Source organism: Pelecanus crispus, chromosome 6, assembly GCF_030463565.1.
Source record: "Pelecanus crispus isolate bPelCri1 chromosome 6, bPelCri1.pri, whole genome shotgun sequence".
Taxonomy (NCBI): Eukaryota; Metazoa; Chordata; class Aves; order Pelecaniformes; family Pelecanidae; genus Pelecanus; species Pelecanus crispus.
The window spans coordinates 68,204,167-68,220,677 of NC_134648.1; the positions used below are offsets into that span (position 1 = coordinate 68,204,167).

Genomic DNA, 16,511 nt, shown 5'->3' on the forward strand with positions numbered 1-16,511 from the left:
CACAGGAGACTGATTATGCTTTACATTCTTCAACAAAGTGTAATAAGAGTATTCTATCTTGCTGCTATTATTGTTTTTTGTTATCATTGGGTCTTTCTTGGGCTGCAGTATATGGTGAGTATTTTAAGTCACACAAGGTGTTGGCTTGTTCTTTGAGACCATCACTCCACATAGAGAACTGGTGCAGTAAATGCAGCGGGTGCTGGCGGGATTTTTTGGGGAGTTGAATGGTTACCTGGATGCTGGCTGTTAGCCGAAGTGGTGCATCCAAGTACCAAGTCCATATTTGATTTCTTTGACAGTTAAACCTGGGTTTGTTTTTTCCTTTTTTGGGGCTGCTAATGAAATTAAGAAACACTGTCACATTCAACAAGCGTGTATATTCCTTGACTTCTTCACAGACATGTTACTTGACCTCAGTGACCTTCTTCAGGTATTGTATCTTTCTTTTATTTGAAACTTTTGTTGAATTGTTAAAGTTTAAGATTAATTGCAAGTGAAGAGCTGTCAGCATGTGCTGTTTGGGATGCATTAATTTCTCTCTAAATATTCTGAATTGGAAAATCACTGGGTTTGTAAATCTGAGTAATTGTTCAGTAAAATTAAATGCCAAACAAGTATTTTTTTTGCTTTTAATGCTGCAAATAACGTATCAAAAGTTAGTATGATCCTTTCATCAGGATTCAGAGTCACTGCAATGGCACAAGGTCAGATGTTACACATTTTTAAAACAACAGTTGTTGAAGACAGAAATAACTTTTTTGGTGGGTAATACTGTGTAAATGGATTAGTGCACTACGGAGACGTGTTTTATAAAATGTATTTTGAGAGAAATATCTACTTGCTCTGTATGTGGAAATAGAAAACTCTACTGACATATGCTGTCTTACCCTCATTCTCCATGTTACAACTGTTTTACATACAATGTGAGTAGGTTAGTTGCATCTATTTTTGTCCTCCCAGCTGTCTTGGTAAATGGCAACCTCTGAAGACTATTTATTGCTTGAAGCAATCTGCTGGAATTGCAATAATCAAATGAATCTTTAATTCTTAAAATGAATAACTTTTTTCTCTTTTCTAAACTCTTACTGAATTATTTTGATTACTTATAACCAAATACTGCTTGTGTAGAATGGGAGGTTTATTTCCTTCTAAACACAGGTGATTTTTTATGGTGGTTGTTATAAAATAGAATGATCATAGTAATATGAAGAATAGTCACACAGTGTGAGGAGGAAGAAGAAGAAGAAGAAGTAGAGGTATTGTATCTGTAAAAAAAAAAAAAGTATTGTCAGCAGGGACAGACAAGAAATATTGAATGATTTGTCTTTTCCCCTCTGTACATTCCAGCCACAAAAGGTGTCGAGATGGGGCATGTGAGGACCAAAAGATTTAAAAGGGGTAACTGAAGAGATGGGAGAGGCAGAAATAGATTAGTAGTAGGGAAATAATCAACACCGGAAAGAGGAAAAATGCAAAATATCAGTATTATGATCTGTGCTTATGTATTTAGTGGTGTGAACACTTCTCGTGCTCTACTTATAGCTTCTTTAACATGAATCTGAGCAAACAGGAATCTTAAATGTTATTGTTAGCTGCAGCTAGCCAGAAAGTCCTGTTTAAGAACGTATAAATGAGCTTTTCAGGTCCTAGCTTGACTTCTCCCCCACCCTGAGTTTGTTTTAAAAAAAAAACAAAACCAAAACAACCCCAAAACAAAAAAACCATATTTGGTGGCAAAACATTTATGGCCCAGGCAGAAAACTTCATTCTGCTTTAGATCAGCCTTTGCCCACAGATTGTGTGCCGAAAAAAGAAAAGCAATTAATTCATTCTATTGTACTCTATTACCTTGAAGTGCCCCTTTTTTTCAAGGACAGCTCGCCCATCCTGAAGTTGAGATGTGAATGTCATTAAAGAAAGGTTGTTAGCAGTAGTAGTAGTGGCAGTGGTATTATCTTTCCAAAATATTTAACTTGTTCTGAATCATCTTTACAAAATATGTCATACTGGTCCAGGTATTGTTATGGTGTCCTCCGCATCAGTGAGCTGCAACCAGTGTCTTGCAAGGACCGGGAGAGCCAACACGCTCTGTAGCTCACAGTGTAAGAAAGGTGGTAGCTAAAAGTAAGAGTAATATGAAGAAGATTTGGATCTGCTGTTACCTGCAACTCAATATTTGTTTAATGACCTATCATATTTGTGTTCTTTCTCTCTTGTTCTGTTTAGCTTTTAAAAAAAAAAAGGGGGGGGGGGGGGAATCATAAGCGTGGCCTCTTAGGCTCTGGTCTGTACTTCTTGTACAACCCCTCTTCTGTCTTTATTGAGTTGCTTTGGGATTTGGTCCCCCATTCTCCATAAAAAAATAAGAAAGCTGTCCCCTAAGTGTAATATGCTTTTAGAATAGTGGTATGCAGCTAAAATTTAGCAATAGAGGAGACTAATTTTCACTGTTAATGGCAGTCTGTTTAAGAAGTCACATCAGTTTTCCTCTTTGGCTGATGACTGAGATGTGGGAGTTTGTCTTGTTCCACTGCAGAACTGCTACATTTCATAATAGTTTTTGGAGCTTCAAAATTGCTGTCATCTTGGAAAAAGCCAAAATGTCTGTCTTTTTTTTTTAATTGGAAAGGCAATTTCTTTGGTCTTTTTTCTCCCATTTTATCTTCAGGTGAAATATGTCCTATGTCTTGGAAACCTCCTGTTGAAAGTGTTGTCAGATTCAGTATGCTGCTGGTACATGTAGACTTTAAAGCATTATCTGAAAATGTCCAGACCACTGCTACAAATCAGGCTCCTTCCTTGTGCAGAGCAGAGCCACGCTGCATGTTGATTGAGTTGGAAGGACGATCAGTCATCAGTCTCTGACAGGGAAAGTACTTGCTTATATTTTCAGATACTGCATTTTACTTGCAAATATAGTCTTTAGAGAGGTCTGTAATCAGGCCTTTTGTTTGCTTTTTTTGTTAGTCCAATCTAAGCGACAGGCCTTGCTTGTTTAGGAGAGTTGCGAAGCCTGTCTAGCCTTGGCCCAACTTTTGAACAGTTTAGCTTTGCTCATCTGTTTCAGAGCACCTCATTCGTTCCACCTGGAGAACTAGTTGGCTAAAGTTTTGATCTCAGTGTGGTGAAATGCTGCCTTTCTCATCCTGGGAAATGGCAGTTTCTTTTTTAGCCTCTTCTAATCTCCAGTGTCATGGTCTTTGCAATATGGTCATAAAAGAGTTTGGGAAGAGGTGTTGGCAGTGCTTTGATCTCCAGTTTCAGGCTAGTAGAATGTAATTTTTACTGTGCCTTGTGGTGTGTCCTCCTGTTAAATAAGGCTAATGCTTACAGAAAAGCTGTTAGACGGAGCCAGGGTCTTCATAGGAGTGCGCAGCAGGAGGATTAGCAGCAATGGACATAATTAATTAAAATGAGATATTTTTACTTTATATCAGGAAAAGGTTTTTCACCATGAGGACAGTCAAGCGTTGGAACAGGTTGCCCCTGAGCAGTTCTGAAGTCCCTGTCCATGGAGGTTTTCAAGGTCCTAAGCAACTTGGTCTGTTCTCGTAGCTGACCCTGCTTTGAGCAGGAGGTTGGGCTAGAGATGTCCTGAGATCCATTCCAACCCGACCCGAACTATACTATGATTCTAGATGAGAGAAGGGGGTGTACAAGAAGTGAAAATCAGTAACTGGTACGTGCTTGGTCTAGCCCTCCTTCGGTCTCCCTTCCACTTCAAAACACAACTCTCATCCCCTATTTCTTCTCTTCAGTTTGTCTAGTTGAGTAACAGTACTTTCTTGTCCAGAAGATTTTTATTGCTAATTATTTTTGTATGCTTGTTGGTTTTATTTATTTTTTTGAAAGGCAGCATTGGCCTCCCTGATTCCTCTATGCTTGTTGCAAATTACTTTTTTGCATAGATGGTATGATAATGGTTTATTGTACAGCTGTGGTGTTGGAGGAAGAATGCTAGGACTACCACATACATGATTAGCAAAAAGAGACTCTCCCTTCAGAGTCCCCAGACTGAAGGCAACGCTTTAAAGCATAGCATGAGAGGAAGCTGCTTAATTTTGATTTGTGTCTCTTTTTGAACTGCAGTCTGACAAGCTGGGTTTCGTACATATTTGTATTTTTGTGTATTGTCTTTCGAGGTTAAATGTTCTGGTTGCAATATGCATCTAAAAAATAAGACTTTTCAGTTTATTGTGTGGAGAAGGGTAAAATAGAGTATTTTTTAAAGACTGTATTCGTTTGCTTCAGTTTTTAATACCCTTTGTTCATTTAAAGTTATTAACATGTTGACTGCATTTGCCTTTATTGCCCCTATGCAAATTGCCATGTTGATTGAGTTAATTTAAACAACCTGGTTGGGACCTTCAGGCATTACTATACTAGAAATGTTAATAATGAATCAAATAACCACAGGTGCCTCTTTCCCCAGCAACAGACACTCTCCTTAAAAACTCATTTGCTTTTCATGCTTGCTTAATTATTTAGGCAAGCAGCCATGGATGTTTCACAGTGTGAATTCTCATCGTGTTCCAACTGCCCGGTCTTTGTTTTTCTAAAAGACAGAAGACCTTAACCACTGTCATCATTTGTAATATTTTTCCAGAATGCTACACCGTGGTCTTGAAAAGTCTTTTTGGAAATTGCTCATAGTGAAAGAGTATTGATTTCTAAATTTATGGAACTTACAGTCAAGCAAAAACTTTTGTTCGATGATTGCAGCTTTATTTTTTGCTACTGTCCAGAAGGTAAAGTGACCTGGTAGCTGTATGAATGGGAGATTCCCTGTTTCCCAAAGGGAGTTTAAAATTCTGGAAAGTGTTAGACTGATGAACAGCTGAACTCCCATGCCACTGGAAGCGAGGTATTCGTTGTTATTTCTAAAAGTGGAAGTATATTGGTATTTGTGAACACATCAGGCATGATGTGAAAGCAAGAGGAAATTATGAAAGGGTAAGAGTCCCTATGGAAGTGTCCCTTTGAAATTAGCATCTGATGACTGACAGATGTGAAATGAAAAGACTGTGTCTCCAAAAAATACTATGAAGGGCGAAGAGTGTAACAAGTAGAAGAATCTTTCTATAAAGATGTAACTGAACAATTGGAAGCCATTCCTTCTCCAAATGCTCCTTTTAACTAATAAAAAGTCTTCAGTAACAAGAGCAGAAGTTAACAATTGGTAAAGGACACACCTTACAGAATCTTAAGTTCTCTGTAAAACCACTGGGGTTTGGGTTTTGGTTTTTTTTTTTTTTTTTTTCCCAGTGCCTTGGTGAAAGATGTCTTCCTGCTGAAGAATCTAGTTTAAAAAAAAAAAAAAAAACAAACCCTCAGTGGCAGGTCCATATGTTTGTAAATTTATTCCATTAAATGTGAACTGAATGTAAAATAATATGGTAAAAACTATCAGGGTATGCAGATATTTTAAAATATCCTCTCTGACAGGTTGGCACCACTATCTGTATCAGGTATTGATGTTCAAACCTAGTGATTGCATAAGGTTTAGGAAATGTTAGTATCTGATCAAAATACACAAAGAGAGACCACAAGTCTTATGGAAGTCTATAAAACAATTGTTACAGTTTGGCAATTTTGATTGGGGAGAGTTTGGGGAAATACTGGTTTTCGGTATGATCCTTTTAAATTAAGAAGGGGGAAAAGAGGCCAAAGTTGATGTGGTAAGCTTTAAAGCTGCATCAATTCAAGTCTAAGCAAGAGACATCTTTTTAGAAGGGCATTTTTGTTTATTCACCATTCTAAGGACTCATATAAAATTAGGTTTTGTGAATGCAAATGTCATATGGTTCTAAATTTGGAGCGTTAAGCTTTTGATGGATTGGAGTGTATGAATTTTTATAAGAAGTTCTTAATGAAGAAAGAACTAGAAATTAAAGTAGGCCTTTAAATGAATTCTCTTAATTTTCTAAGCTTAATGGAGTGCAGAAAAACCATACACGATGAAAGTAAAGAAAGACTCTATTTATATGCCTATTATATATCTATCATATCTCATCTGTCACAGGATGTGTGCGCGCGCGTGAGTAATAGTTGAAATTAGTGACAGTTGCATAAAATTTTAGTGAAAGGACCTTCTTCCACTAAAACCAGTTCTTAAATATCATGTTTTAGCAGTTCAGTGCCATGACAGATTTCTGGGTGAGCTTTATGCCATCTTTAATTTCCCATTTATGAGAAATGCCCAAGTACCTGTGAGTATCTGGTAACTTTTAAAGATGAGAAGTGTATTGTTTGAGAGGGCCTGAAGTCTCTTTTCCTACTGATTTACCAGGAAAACAGGAAGCAGTTAAATATTCCTGATTCTTTTTGTGACTTTATGCTGGCATTAAAAATGTGTGAGCTTCATGAGGAAACAATATAGAGCACGTAAACCACTGTATCTTATGCTTTCTTTCTAAATAGGTAGTAACCAGAGACTGCAAAGAAATGCACTTCTGATCAAAAGAAAGAAATTCCCTGATGTATCTTTCTATTTGAATTTATTATTTTGTGTAAATACCCTGCCTACACCTTGAAGTTGGTCATAAAACACTGATCATGTGGGTGAAGTGGAAAAGCAGGTTAGATTGAAGTACATCTCAAATAGACTATGGATCTGGAGAGTTACTTAGGCCAAGGAGAGGAAGATAAAAAACAGTCATCGAGCAATTATATTATGAATTTGTCTTTGCTTTAGATTTAATTTGGCACCCACGTAGATTGTTAGTATGTCACTAAAAAAACATGCTTCTTTATGCCTCCTCATATTTATTTGTTCTTTGATGACTGCATCTATGGAAAGTTTGCTTGGGAGGAGTTTCTTAGAGAGTGACATGGTTTGATGGGGACAAACATCAAGTATTTGGATGTTGTGACCAAAAAAAGCCAGAGGGACAAATATTTGTCTGAATTTGAGGGTTTTTTTCCTAGGCTAAAATGAAAGAAGTAGATGCGTTTGCAAAGCCTCTGATAGAAACATCGTATGTACTTGGCTCCACTGAAGTAACTTGATTGATTAGTGCAGCGAAATAGTCCTTGCAGAACAAGATCTAAGTGATGAGGTTTAAGAGCTATAGTAATTTGGTCAGCCAAGTTAGAAGGCTGAAAGTACAGCGAAACCCCCACTCTTTATGTTAATATTTCTTAGACAAAAGGTCAAAACAAGCCATTCCAAACTTAGTGAATCTAGCGCATCTAAAGCCAACTGAAACACTGCCGATCTTTTGCTGTAGTAATGTCCGTTCTCTCTCTGTGGCTCATGGAAAGTCACATGCTCTCAAACTCCTACATGAATTGCCAGATTCAGTAGGTGGTGCTGCTTCTGTATAAAATTTGGTGCCTTTTTTCCCAAGAAATATAGTTCTTATTCAAAGGGTATATTTTGTTCACTTACTTCCCATAGAATAGTATTTCTATGTTGTCTGGTATTTCAGGAAAAAAAAGGATGGTAAATTTTAAGACTATACTTCTGTATCCTCTAGACCAGTCCAACCATTGGTCAGACAAAGCATGGAAGATATTCAATACTTTCCACTAAATATGGAGTGAATTAACGTCATAGCATGTAGACTTGATTGAGCGGTCACTTTCAGGGTACATGATGATTCTGAGGATTTCTTTGAAGTTCTCATTTTTTAAATTTTTTACATTTGAGAAAAATTCACGTTAAGAACATTTTCCCATAAAGAAAAATTCTGAAGTGCTAGGTGAAAATGTGTCAGTATTTTTTTTGTTTGCTTGCTTGTTTAAATATATATATTTATTTTTGCTAGCTTGGTAGATGCATCTATGCACTTGGGAGGAAAGCTTGCTTTTAAACTAATGTTGGTAAAGCTGTTTTGTGAAACTGAAAGATAATACACTTAGTAACAGGATTTTTTTATTTCCATAGGTTTGTACCATAATCAACAACTCGGTTGTGTAATTGACTGCTTAGTAAATACCTTCACTATCCTGGTGTAGGAAAGAGAGGGGCAGTTTTGTTACATAAAAGCAATAGAGTATATACTATCCTAAAAACGGGAAAAAAAAAATCTATTTGCAGTGTAGGAGGATGAAGTTTTTTTCTACTAACTTTGACCTTTATATGTGCATTGGGGGAGCAAGGTGTTCATGGAGCTTCGTGGGAACATTTGAGGCTGATTGGGAACTGTGTATATCCTGCCTTTCTTGCTGACCACAAAAACACATCTTAAGATAGTGAAAGAAAACTTCCTCAGACTTTTAAAATACAAATGTAGTTGCCTGTGCTATAAATTGCAAATCAGAATATGAAGAGTAACTCCTCCCCTTAGTTTATGTCCTCCTGAGTGCAGCAGTGAAGGAGGGGAGAGGAGCAGGGCTCTGTCCCTGGCTCCTGAGCAAGTTTGGTGTGGTTTAAGGTTTTTCTGAATTTATTGATCGTTTTTTTAATGTAAGGTGATCTGGGGCAATGTCCAAACAGTAAGAAATTACATATAACCCTTGGGGCATGTAGCAACACTCCTTGCTTTGGTGGAAGAGTCGGTGTGTGCTTGTGCAATACTTAATTATTCCACTTCACATGATCATACAGAGCTGAAATTTGCACTAACTTGTGAGTATTTGCTCAGGTTTTGTTACATTACAAGATAAACAACACTTTATATATACTGATATTATATTAAAGTCTACTTAATGCTTTAAGATGTTAGGTGACAACTGAAAAATTGCCCAAGTACTACAGAGCAACACTGAGCCCACTGAAGAACATGGCAAACAACTTTGTCTAATTCTTTCAGTATAAACTTACGCTTTGGTTTACAATACTAATTTGTGCAGCTTTCGACAAGCAACAAGTATTATTCTGTACCTATGAATATCGCTTGTATTACTTCAGTTAAATTTTTTTTACAGCAGGTTAAGATTTCAAAAGTGTGGGGGTTTCTTCCTTTCTGCATAAATGTTCTATTAAAAACATTTGTGGTTTTAGATTTAAATAATGATTTTTTTTCTTTTAATAGGTGAATGTCTATGTGCTGGGAAAAACTTTCCTTCTGTTGGCCAGAGAACTCTGCATAAATGCTCCAGCCATAGGTATTTTTTTTTATGAGTTGACTTTTGAGTATTTGGGTGTATTTTCTGCATGGTTACTTTAAAATAATATATATATGTGTGTGTGTATATATACATAGTATTGTGTGCTAAATACCAAAATGGTAGCTCAAAAATGAAGCTGGAATCAGTCCAGGCCAAAGAGCAGCGCTGACCATGAAAGCCTGTTCTCCTTTATGTTTTGGGAGCTAGATGCTATTTTCTTTTACAAGTAGTTTTGTTGCTTTTTCTGAGAGTAGTTCAGGCTGCACTAAGACAATGGGCTGATGTATAATAAATTTGTGTGCGCCTAAAGGCTTGCACAGGCCTGTCACTCCTCAATTCCACAGAGATGCAACATTTGATAAATATTTGCCAAATTTACTATCTATCACCTGTAGCTGAGGTGTTCAGTGCTTGAAATACAAGTGGCTTGATGGAAAATGAGGAGCAACTTTTTCCAAGCATGCGAATAACTTTTTAATTAGTAAGTCATCGCTGAAATTGTAACATGGTGATAGGAAGATGGGTTTTAACCTGTTAAAGGGTGAAAAAGCTGTTGTCTGGGCTGTAGCCTTTAAGCCAAGGGAAGTCATGCCAGTTCCAGTTAAAAGAGTGAGTTTGTAGAGAGGTCTTGTGACTGTTACCCACCTCTGAGCAGGAATTTTCTTCCTGTATCTTTACCTACTCTCACTCCCACTCTCCTTTAATCTGTACTGAGAGGATCAGATGCCTTTTGTGTTCAGGAACAACACACACGCACACCCCTTCAGATGTACTCAGCTGGGCATGTAGCTGCCTTCCTTTGCAGCAAGAGAACCAGCAGCTCACATATTAAGCATCGTCACAACGACATCCAGATAGTAGGTGGCAATGCACAGCTATTGGCCACCGTGGTATGCTGGCTACATTAGCATAGCTTGATGTCTGGTAAAAAGTTCTTGTTATCAATAGGTCGGTTGCCACCTTATTTTTCACTACTTTTTTGTTTTTAAGAGAGAACAGGTGGTATTTGTATTGCAGCTTAGTTTCAAGGTGAAAATTAACACAGCTTAGGAAAAGGCAAACAGAAAACCCTTCTAAATTAAATGCAAAGGTACTTGTTATACATGGAAAAAACATACTGGTTTAGACTGCTGTTTGAGTATTCTTTCCAAGGTCATTATAGAAGGTAGATTTATAAATCTCAGTAAGTATTTCTAATTGGCTCATCTGTAATGATTGTCAGACACTTGAGGAAAAACACCTATTTTTATCACTCTTTGAGAAAAGTTAAGGGTATTAGCTATAAGATGACTGCTGATAGTGGATGGACTATGTTTTTAGAAAAAAAATAGAAGGGGAAGGAAAGATCCAGCAGCTTTTAAGGTGGCTTATTTCTAATTACTAATTTTGAGCAAACTTAAAAGACCATATTGCAAGTATTTCTCTAATGTCTGCTCCTAAATGTGAGGCTAGGATGTATATTTAGATAGTGGCTGCCAGAATTACAGCTCTGAGCTAAATCTGATAAAACCTGTCACCGTGTTAAGCTTCATCTGTACGTCTTGACTCTGGCCCTTCAAATGGGGTGCAGCTTGACAGGTGCAAGTGTCAGCATTGCTGTTTGCTGGGCAGGCTGCGGAGGTTAACACAGACCATGCGTGTGAATGGGCATCAGAGGCTTTCAAATATAACCACAGGATGATTTTGATCAACTTTAATTACACTCATGGTTTGTCTCTCTTCAGCTTAGGCAACACACAAAAACCCCTGAGCTTCCACATGTGTTAGCTCCCTTTTTTGTGTGAAGGAAAATAAAGGCTGCTGATAGTCTCAGTTACCAGGCAAGGGAACCTCTGTATTTGCGGCAACAGCTACTGCCCCGTGTGCGCACAGGGGACAGACTACAGTATTACACCCCTGTTAACTGTACTGTAGATGAATTAACAGACACGAGCCGTAAGATCAGCAATGATCAAGTACACAGCATTTAGAGCAAGTAAAAATGTTTTATATTTCACAGATTCATAAACTGCTCTAGTTTAGAACTTTCTGTTTAAGTCAGCTGCAGTCTGCAAGTTAGTTATCTATATACAAAATAAATGCACAGTACGTGCGAAATTTAACATTTTTCTGCTTGTTGCAGTCTTAATAATTAAAGTCAAATAGCTTAGGAATAAATAAAATAAGATTAAATTCAAGAGCATTCCTTCACTTATTTGTATAGCCTGATGTAGCAGATAGGTAAGTAGCATAACATTCCATACTGCTGCAGAGTTCGTAGTAAAACTGAAAAATCCCTTAGTGTGCATTGTTGCAGTATCGGAATACAATCAAGGTGAAATGCATCATGCATAGAAAATGAGCTCAGGTATTTGTCCTCCTTGTACTCCAGTGCCATTAGTACTGTCCGAGGAGCACTGGAACTGGAATGTCACTTTCCCACACTGCACTTCAGTCATTCCCTCTTGCCCGAAGTAACTGAGCTCATTGCCATCAAGAATAGCACTTACATTGTAAAACGTGTCTTGCTCAACCTGCACAGGGTGTTCAAACCACACAGAGAAAGTGTTACTGGAGCCATCAGAGGTAAACTTTGTCAGATTTTGAGCAAGGACAACTCCTAAGCGCTTCAGTTCGATTTTGACACTGTATTCAGCTTTGCCACAGCTCGACCCATACAATCCCAGTCCCGCTATAAATATCCGTTTGTCTACGGCAAACTGAATACTGTCACATCGCCCTCGGTACCTCCACTGATTGCTGCGATACGCAGACGACTGAAATCGATGGCATCGCTGAGGTACAAGTCCTTTTCTTTTTGTCAGCGGAAACTCTAGTTTGGGTTTATTCGCAGCCGTGTACCATAGGAATATGTTGTGAGTTTCCTCCAGGGTGAGGATGTCAGACTGGGCAGCGCCGTTGGCAAACTCTTCCAAAGTCATGGTTGGAATCCGCACCAAGTACAAAGCTTTTCCTAATACATTCCTCTTGTTGCGTGGCGTAACCGGCAGCCCTTGCCTTTTGCATTCAGCCTCTGCCCAGTTGAGAACAGCCTCAAAAACTACCACTTCCTTGGTGTTGAGCGCCTCCCGGGTTACAATGATCTCTAGTGTTTGTTGATCTATCTCACAGAAGCCCTCTGACTTCAGTGCCATTTCTGCTTGAGCATCAATCACTTCCCAGCAGCGCTGCGTCAGCTCTGGCTCCTCAAAGAGCCTGCTCTGAGACAGCAGGACACAAGCGTTCTTCGCTTCTAAACTGGTCTCCAGAAAATTGACGCAAGCCTTTGCTAGGGCCGGCACGATGTACTTCTTGGCAGCATACAGAGTAGCCAGAACTGTGTCAGCTTCCAGGTCTATTTCATCACTATACATGTATCTAGATGGGGGAAAAAAAAAGTTTCTTATGGGCAGGAAGGAAAAAAAAAATAGGCCACGAGAGGCTGATCTATAGTCATCTTTGCTGGCAATGAATCTGACATTCAGTATTTGTCAGCACATTAAAGTAAACAGTAATAAGTGCATATTGCACGATGCCAATTAGGAGAGGTATACTTTATAAGCTACTTTGATTCTGTCCGCATAATTAGTAGACTTACAGTGGCCACTTACTTTAATAGGATTAGAAAGGCTGCAGGTTCCACATCTGGTATATGGATTTCAGATTTGACCTCTGCAAGATCGCCATAAAACATAGCGTAGAAGACAGAGCTACCAACTGCCAAAACATACTGGAAAATAGAGGGAGAGAGAAGCCTCAGTAATACATATCAGTAATAGCTGAGTGTGCTGGCTTTCGATAAGAGCTACACTTAGGGAAAGTTAAAAGCTACAGTGGAGGCAGAAGACTGCCTTCGACTGTTCCCTTTAATTGCAGCGCATGTGAATGACTTCTGGGATTAGACGAGAGCCGTAATTAGAAAAAGAAAAAAATGGATCCTCGTTGTAAGGCAGGGGGAGAAGGCGATACGCACAGCAGCACAAAAAAGCCAAAAATTATCTGCACAAACCTTATGGGCAGGAACTTTCCTGGATGCCCCCGGCGGGCCCACGATGAAGTGAACGTCAGCCATGAGCTCGTTGTTGAACATCAGCGCGTTCCTGCGAGCCAGGGGAGCGGGGAGAAGCCCCGTTAGCCGCGGGCAGCCCCTCGCCTGCTGCGGCCACCCCAGCCCCGCAGCACCCCACCACCACCACCCGAGCCCGCCGCCGCCAGCCCCCGTGGGTCCGGCCCAGCCCTCACGCCCGCCCTGGGCGCAGGTGCACGGGGCCGGGCCCTCCTCCCGCCCGGCCGGGGGGTCCGGCGGGGCCTGGCCCTTACCTCTCCCGCAGCGTGGGGTGGAAGGACTGCCAGTTGGCGCTCTCCAAGTTGTTGTTGTTGAGGTTTTGGAGCTGGGGCGGCGGGGGCGGCTGGGCGCTGTGCTGGAGCTGCAGGGCGTTCTTCTTGCTGTTGGCAGCGGTGGCGGCGGCGGCAGCGTTACTGTTTGCGATGTTGGTGTTGGTGCTGGCAGGGTAAAGTTCTGCAGCCATCTTCTTCTTCAGGGACAGGGGCACTATCTCATAGCATCCTGGCACCTTGCCGTTTGACCGCACGCTCTTTTTGGACTTCTTTAAGGTCTCTGGAAGCAGAAGAAAAAAAGTCAAACACTTCATGATCCTGCCATTGAGGCAACCATGGGGCAGTGGCATGAGCAAGAGAACTAACAAATCCCAAATGCGAGTCCCACTATCTGGATATTTTGTATGCTTCTAGATGCAGGGCGGCTTTTTTTTTTTTTTTTTTTTTGGTGTGTGTGCACGCTCTTTGGTTACCAGCCCGACGCACCTTTCCGGGAGAAAGGGAGGATGCTGGATCGGATCAGAGCCAGCGCTCACCTTGGCTTGAAGCGGGGGGTCCCAGCCTCCACGGCACTGCCACGATTGCAGTGGGGAACCCGAGCGGGGCTGGCAGGCAGTTCCTTCCCCCGAGGAAAAAGAAAAGAAAAATAAAAAAAAACAAAGAAAAAAAAAGCCAAAATCCAGCAACAAAACGCCACAGATCCAGCCGAGGCGGTGGGTCAGGAGCCAGAGTCAATCCGCAAATCCTCCGAGTGCAGCAGCCCGGCGAGGGTGCAGCGCAGCCAGCCGCCCGATCCCCGCTGCCAGCGACCGCGCTCCGCTCCGTCCTTCCCCGCCCGCCGGGGGCACATCCGCGGCGGCCGCACCGGGCCGAGGGGAGGCGGCGGCTCTCCGCAGTCCCGCTCCCGGCCGGCCCCGCTGCCGCCGACCGCTCGAACCAACTTTCCTGCTGCTCTCCGCGGCGGCCGCCGCCGCACGGCGCTGCTCCTCCGCGCTGCTCCCGCCCGCCTCGGGGGCGTCGCTGGCCGCGGGCCGCCCGGGCTCCTCCGCGGCGGGCGGGCGGGCGGGCGGCGCTGCCCTCGGCGCTCCCCTCGCGGCGGCGGGATGCGGCGCTGCGCGGCCGGGCTGGGCTCGGCGCGGCTCTGCCGGGCCCTGCCTCCGCCTCCCGCCCTAATAGGCAGCCGCCGCGCCGCGCGTCACGGCCCCCCGCGCCAATGGGGAGCTGCGGGGCGCGGCGGGGCGAACCGCCCCCCGCCCCGCCGCCTGTCAGTCATCCGCGCGCCCCGCTGCGCCCGCCCCCTCCCCCGCCCCGCCCCGCCGCGCCCGCCCGGGGCCGGGCACCGGCACGGGGGTGGCTACGTGCGGAGTGCCCAGCCCCCGCCCCCGGCAGCGGAGGGAGCCCCGCGGCGCCTCCGCCGCTCGCTGCCCGCGCTCGCAGCACCGCAGCGGGGACAAGGGCGGGACGGACACACGCGGGGGACCGGCCCCGCCGTGCGGCCCGGGGGCTCCCGGGGCAGAGCGGGGCGGGCGGCCCGGAGCGCACCGCCCTTCCCGGCCGGCCCGGGCGGGGGCGCAGCCGCGCCACGCAGCGCCGCGGGGGGAGCCGGGCCGCCGCGCTGCCCCGCCGGGCCGGCACTGCGGGCGCTGGGGCACGGCCGGGCCGGGGTGATGGGAGCCGAGGGAACTTGCGGGTTGTTTTTTTTTTTTTTTTCCCTCCGCTTGTCTCGCAGCGGGCCCTGCCGGCCCCGCTGCCCGCCCGCCGTGCGGGGCGGTCTCAGCCCCCCGGCCGCGATGGCCGCGCCCGGTCCCCTGGGCTGGGCTGGGCCGGGCCGGGCCGGGCTGGCGGCGGGGCTCGGCTCCCGCTCCGCTCCCCGGCCCTGCCCTCCCGGTCGCCTGCTCTGGGGGCAAGTCAGTCTTTCAAGCACTTTGCTCGGAATTTTTCTGTGTTCCTGTTAATGACTCTGTGGCATCTGGGTGCTTCCAAAAGTCCGAGTCCCAAGTCGCCACTTGGGATAGGGAGAGAAGGGAAAGGCTTCGGAAAAACAGCGCTTCCTTCTTAAAAAAATAAAATGGTGGTTTTCTTGCTGTCTGCTTCATGGCCCCTGCAGTCCCCGTTCCGGGAGAGCCAAGGGGTTTTGCCCCACTCGACCTCACTCGTGCAAGGGATTTGGTCCCAGGGGTCCCCCTGAAGGGACCCGCCTGGGAGCAGGGCACCCTGGGTACATCGGTGCTTGTTTCATACACGTGAAAGGATTCCAGGCGTTTGGGTTTTACAACTTTAAAAAAAAAATATTTTCAATTTTTTTAAAATGTTTGCATCCCTGTGGGACGTGTTTATGTTAACCTTGGCCCTGCATTTAATATTTATATTGGTAGTATTGCGTTCTAGCCATTGATGGCCTCTTTTAAGGCTTTTCACTTAAAACTGACCCACATTCATTTTCTGGCTGTTTGGTAGCTGCAGAATTTAAATGAACGATGTGCAATGTTTTGTCAAATGACCTGTGGGCATGAGTCCTGCAGAAATGTCTGAATGGCTAAACGCAAATGTGTAAATGCTCCCGAAACTCAGCTCTGAAGAGAAAGCCGTGAATTGCCTTGCTCTGCTCCACTCCGGTCCGGCGGCTGGAGGAGCCGAAGTTGGGCCCTCTCTGGAGAAGAAGAGATGGGAAAGCAAACCGGGCATTGCTTTGCAACATCGCACGCGTTTCTGCAGTGCGAAGAGCAAAGTTTAAATGTCTGTTGAACCCCGGGCTATCGCTTCTGAAAAGATTGTTTGTTATTGTTGTGTTTTGGAATTGGTCGTTTCTGTCGAGTACAGTTTTATAAAACCATACTTGGAAACACAGAACAGCTGCCCTTAAGAATCCTGGGGGTCAGTTAATCTTTCTTAAACCTTTGAGTTTTAGGGTCATGCTTAGGTGGTGACAGCACTCTGGCATTTCTTCAGTTTTGAGGGCGATGTGTTTGGAAGTTTTTGCCTGATAAATGCTTTCATTTAAATGCTTCTGCAGGGCTGACAGGCGTAATCACCTACGGTGTGATCTTGGTAATTATGGATAGCAACAGGGCATCGTTGTTAGAACTTGGTGCTAAATGAAACTGCTTTGATTAATTGTAAATCCGTAAGATTGTTCC

General features: G+C 43.4%; 2 protein-coding genes across 9 annotated transcripts in view; one reads left to right on the plus strand and one right to left on the minus strand.

Annotated features, from left to right (window-relative positions):
• BRF1 (BRF1 general transcription factor IIIB subunit) overlaps positions 1-16,511 on the plus strand; it is a 179,748-nt gene that overhangs the window by 73,682 nt on the left and 89,555 nt on the right. For 4 of the 5 annotated variants that reach the window (XM_075713226.1, XM_075713229.1, XM_075713227.1 and 1 more), the window contains exons 4-5: positions 402-433; positions 8,982-9,054. In XM_075713226.1, the coding sequence (XP_075569341.1) occupies positions 402-433; positions 8,982-9,054 (105 nt within the window). Of the gene's footprint in view, positions 1-401; positions 434-8,981; positions 9,055-13,390; positions 13,410-16,511 lie in introns of those variants that run through there. The other variant, XM_075713230.1, reaches the window with a different exon arrangement.
• BTBD6 (BTB domain containing 6) lies at positions 11,051-14,112 on the minus strand. Of its 4 annotated transcripts, none has more exons than XM_075713233.1 (5): positions 13,911-14,112; positions 13,357-13,654; positions 13,046-13,136; positions 12,648-12,766; positions 11,051-12,414 (listed from the first exon to the last, which is right to left on the minus strand). In XM_075713233.1, exons 2-5 carry the CDS (start codon positions 13,563-13,565, stop codon positions 11,382-11,384), a joined length of 1,452 nt encoding a protein of 483 aa, XP_075569348.1. In that variant the 5' UTR covers positions 13,566-13,654; positions 13,911-14,112; the 3' UTR covers positions 11,051-11,381. The 4 variants fall into 4 exon arrangements, with proteins under 4 accessions (XP_075569348.1, XP_075569347.1, XP_075569346.1 ...); XM_075713232.1 differs by lacking the exon at positions 13,911-14,112 and having other exon boundaries at positions 13,357-13,427; positions 13,509-13,671; XM_075713231.1 differs by lacking the exon at positions 13,911-14,112 and having other exon boundaries at positions 13,357-13,724.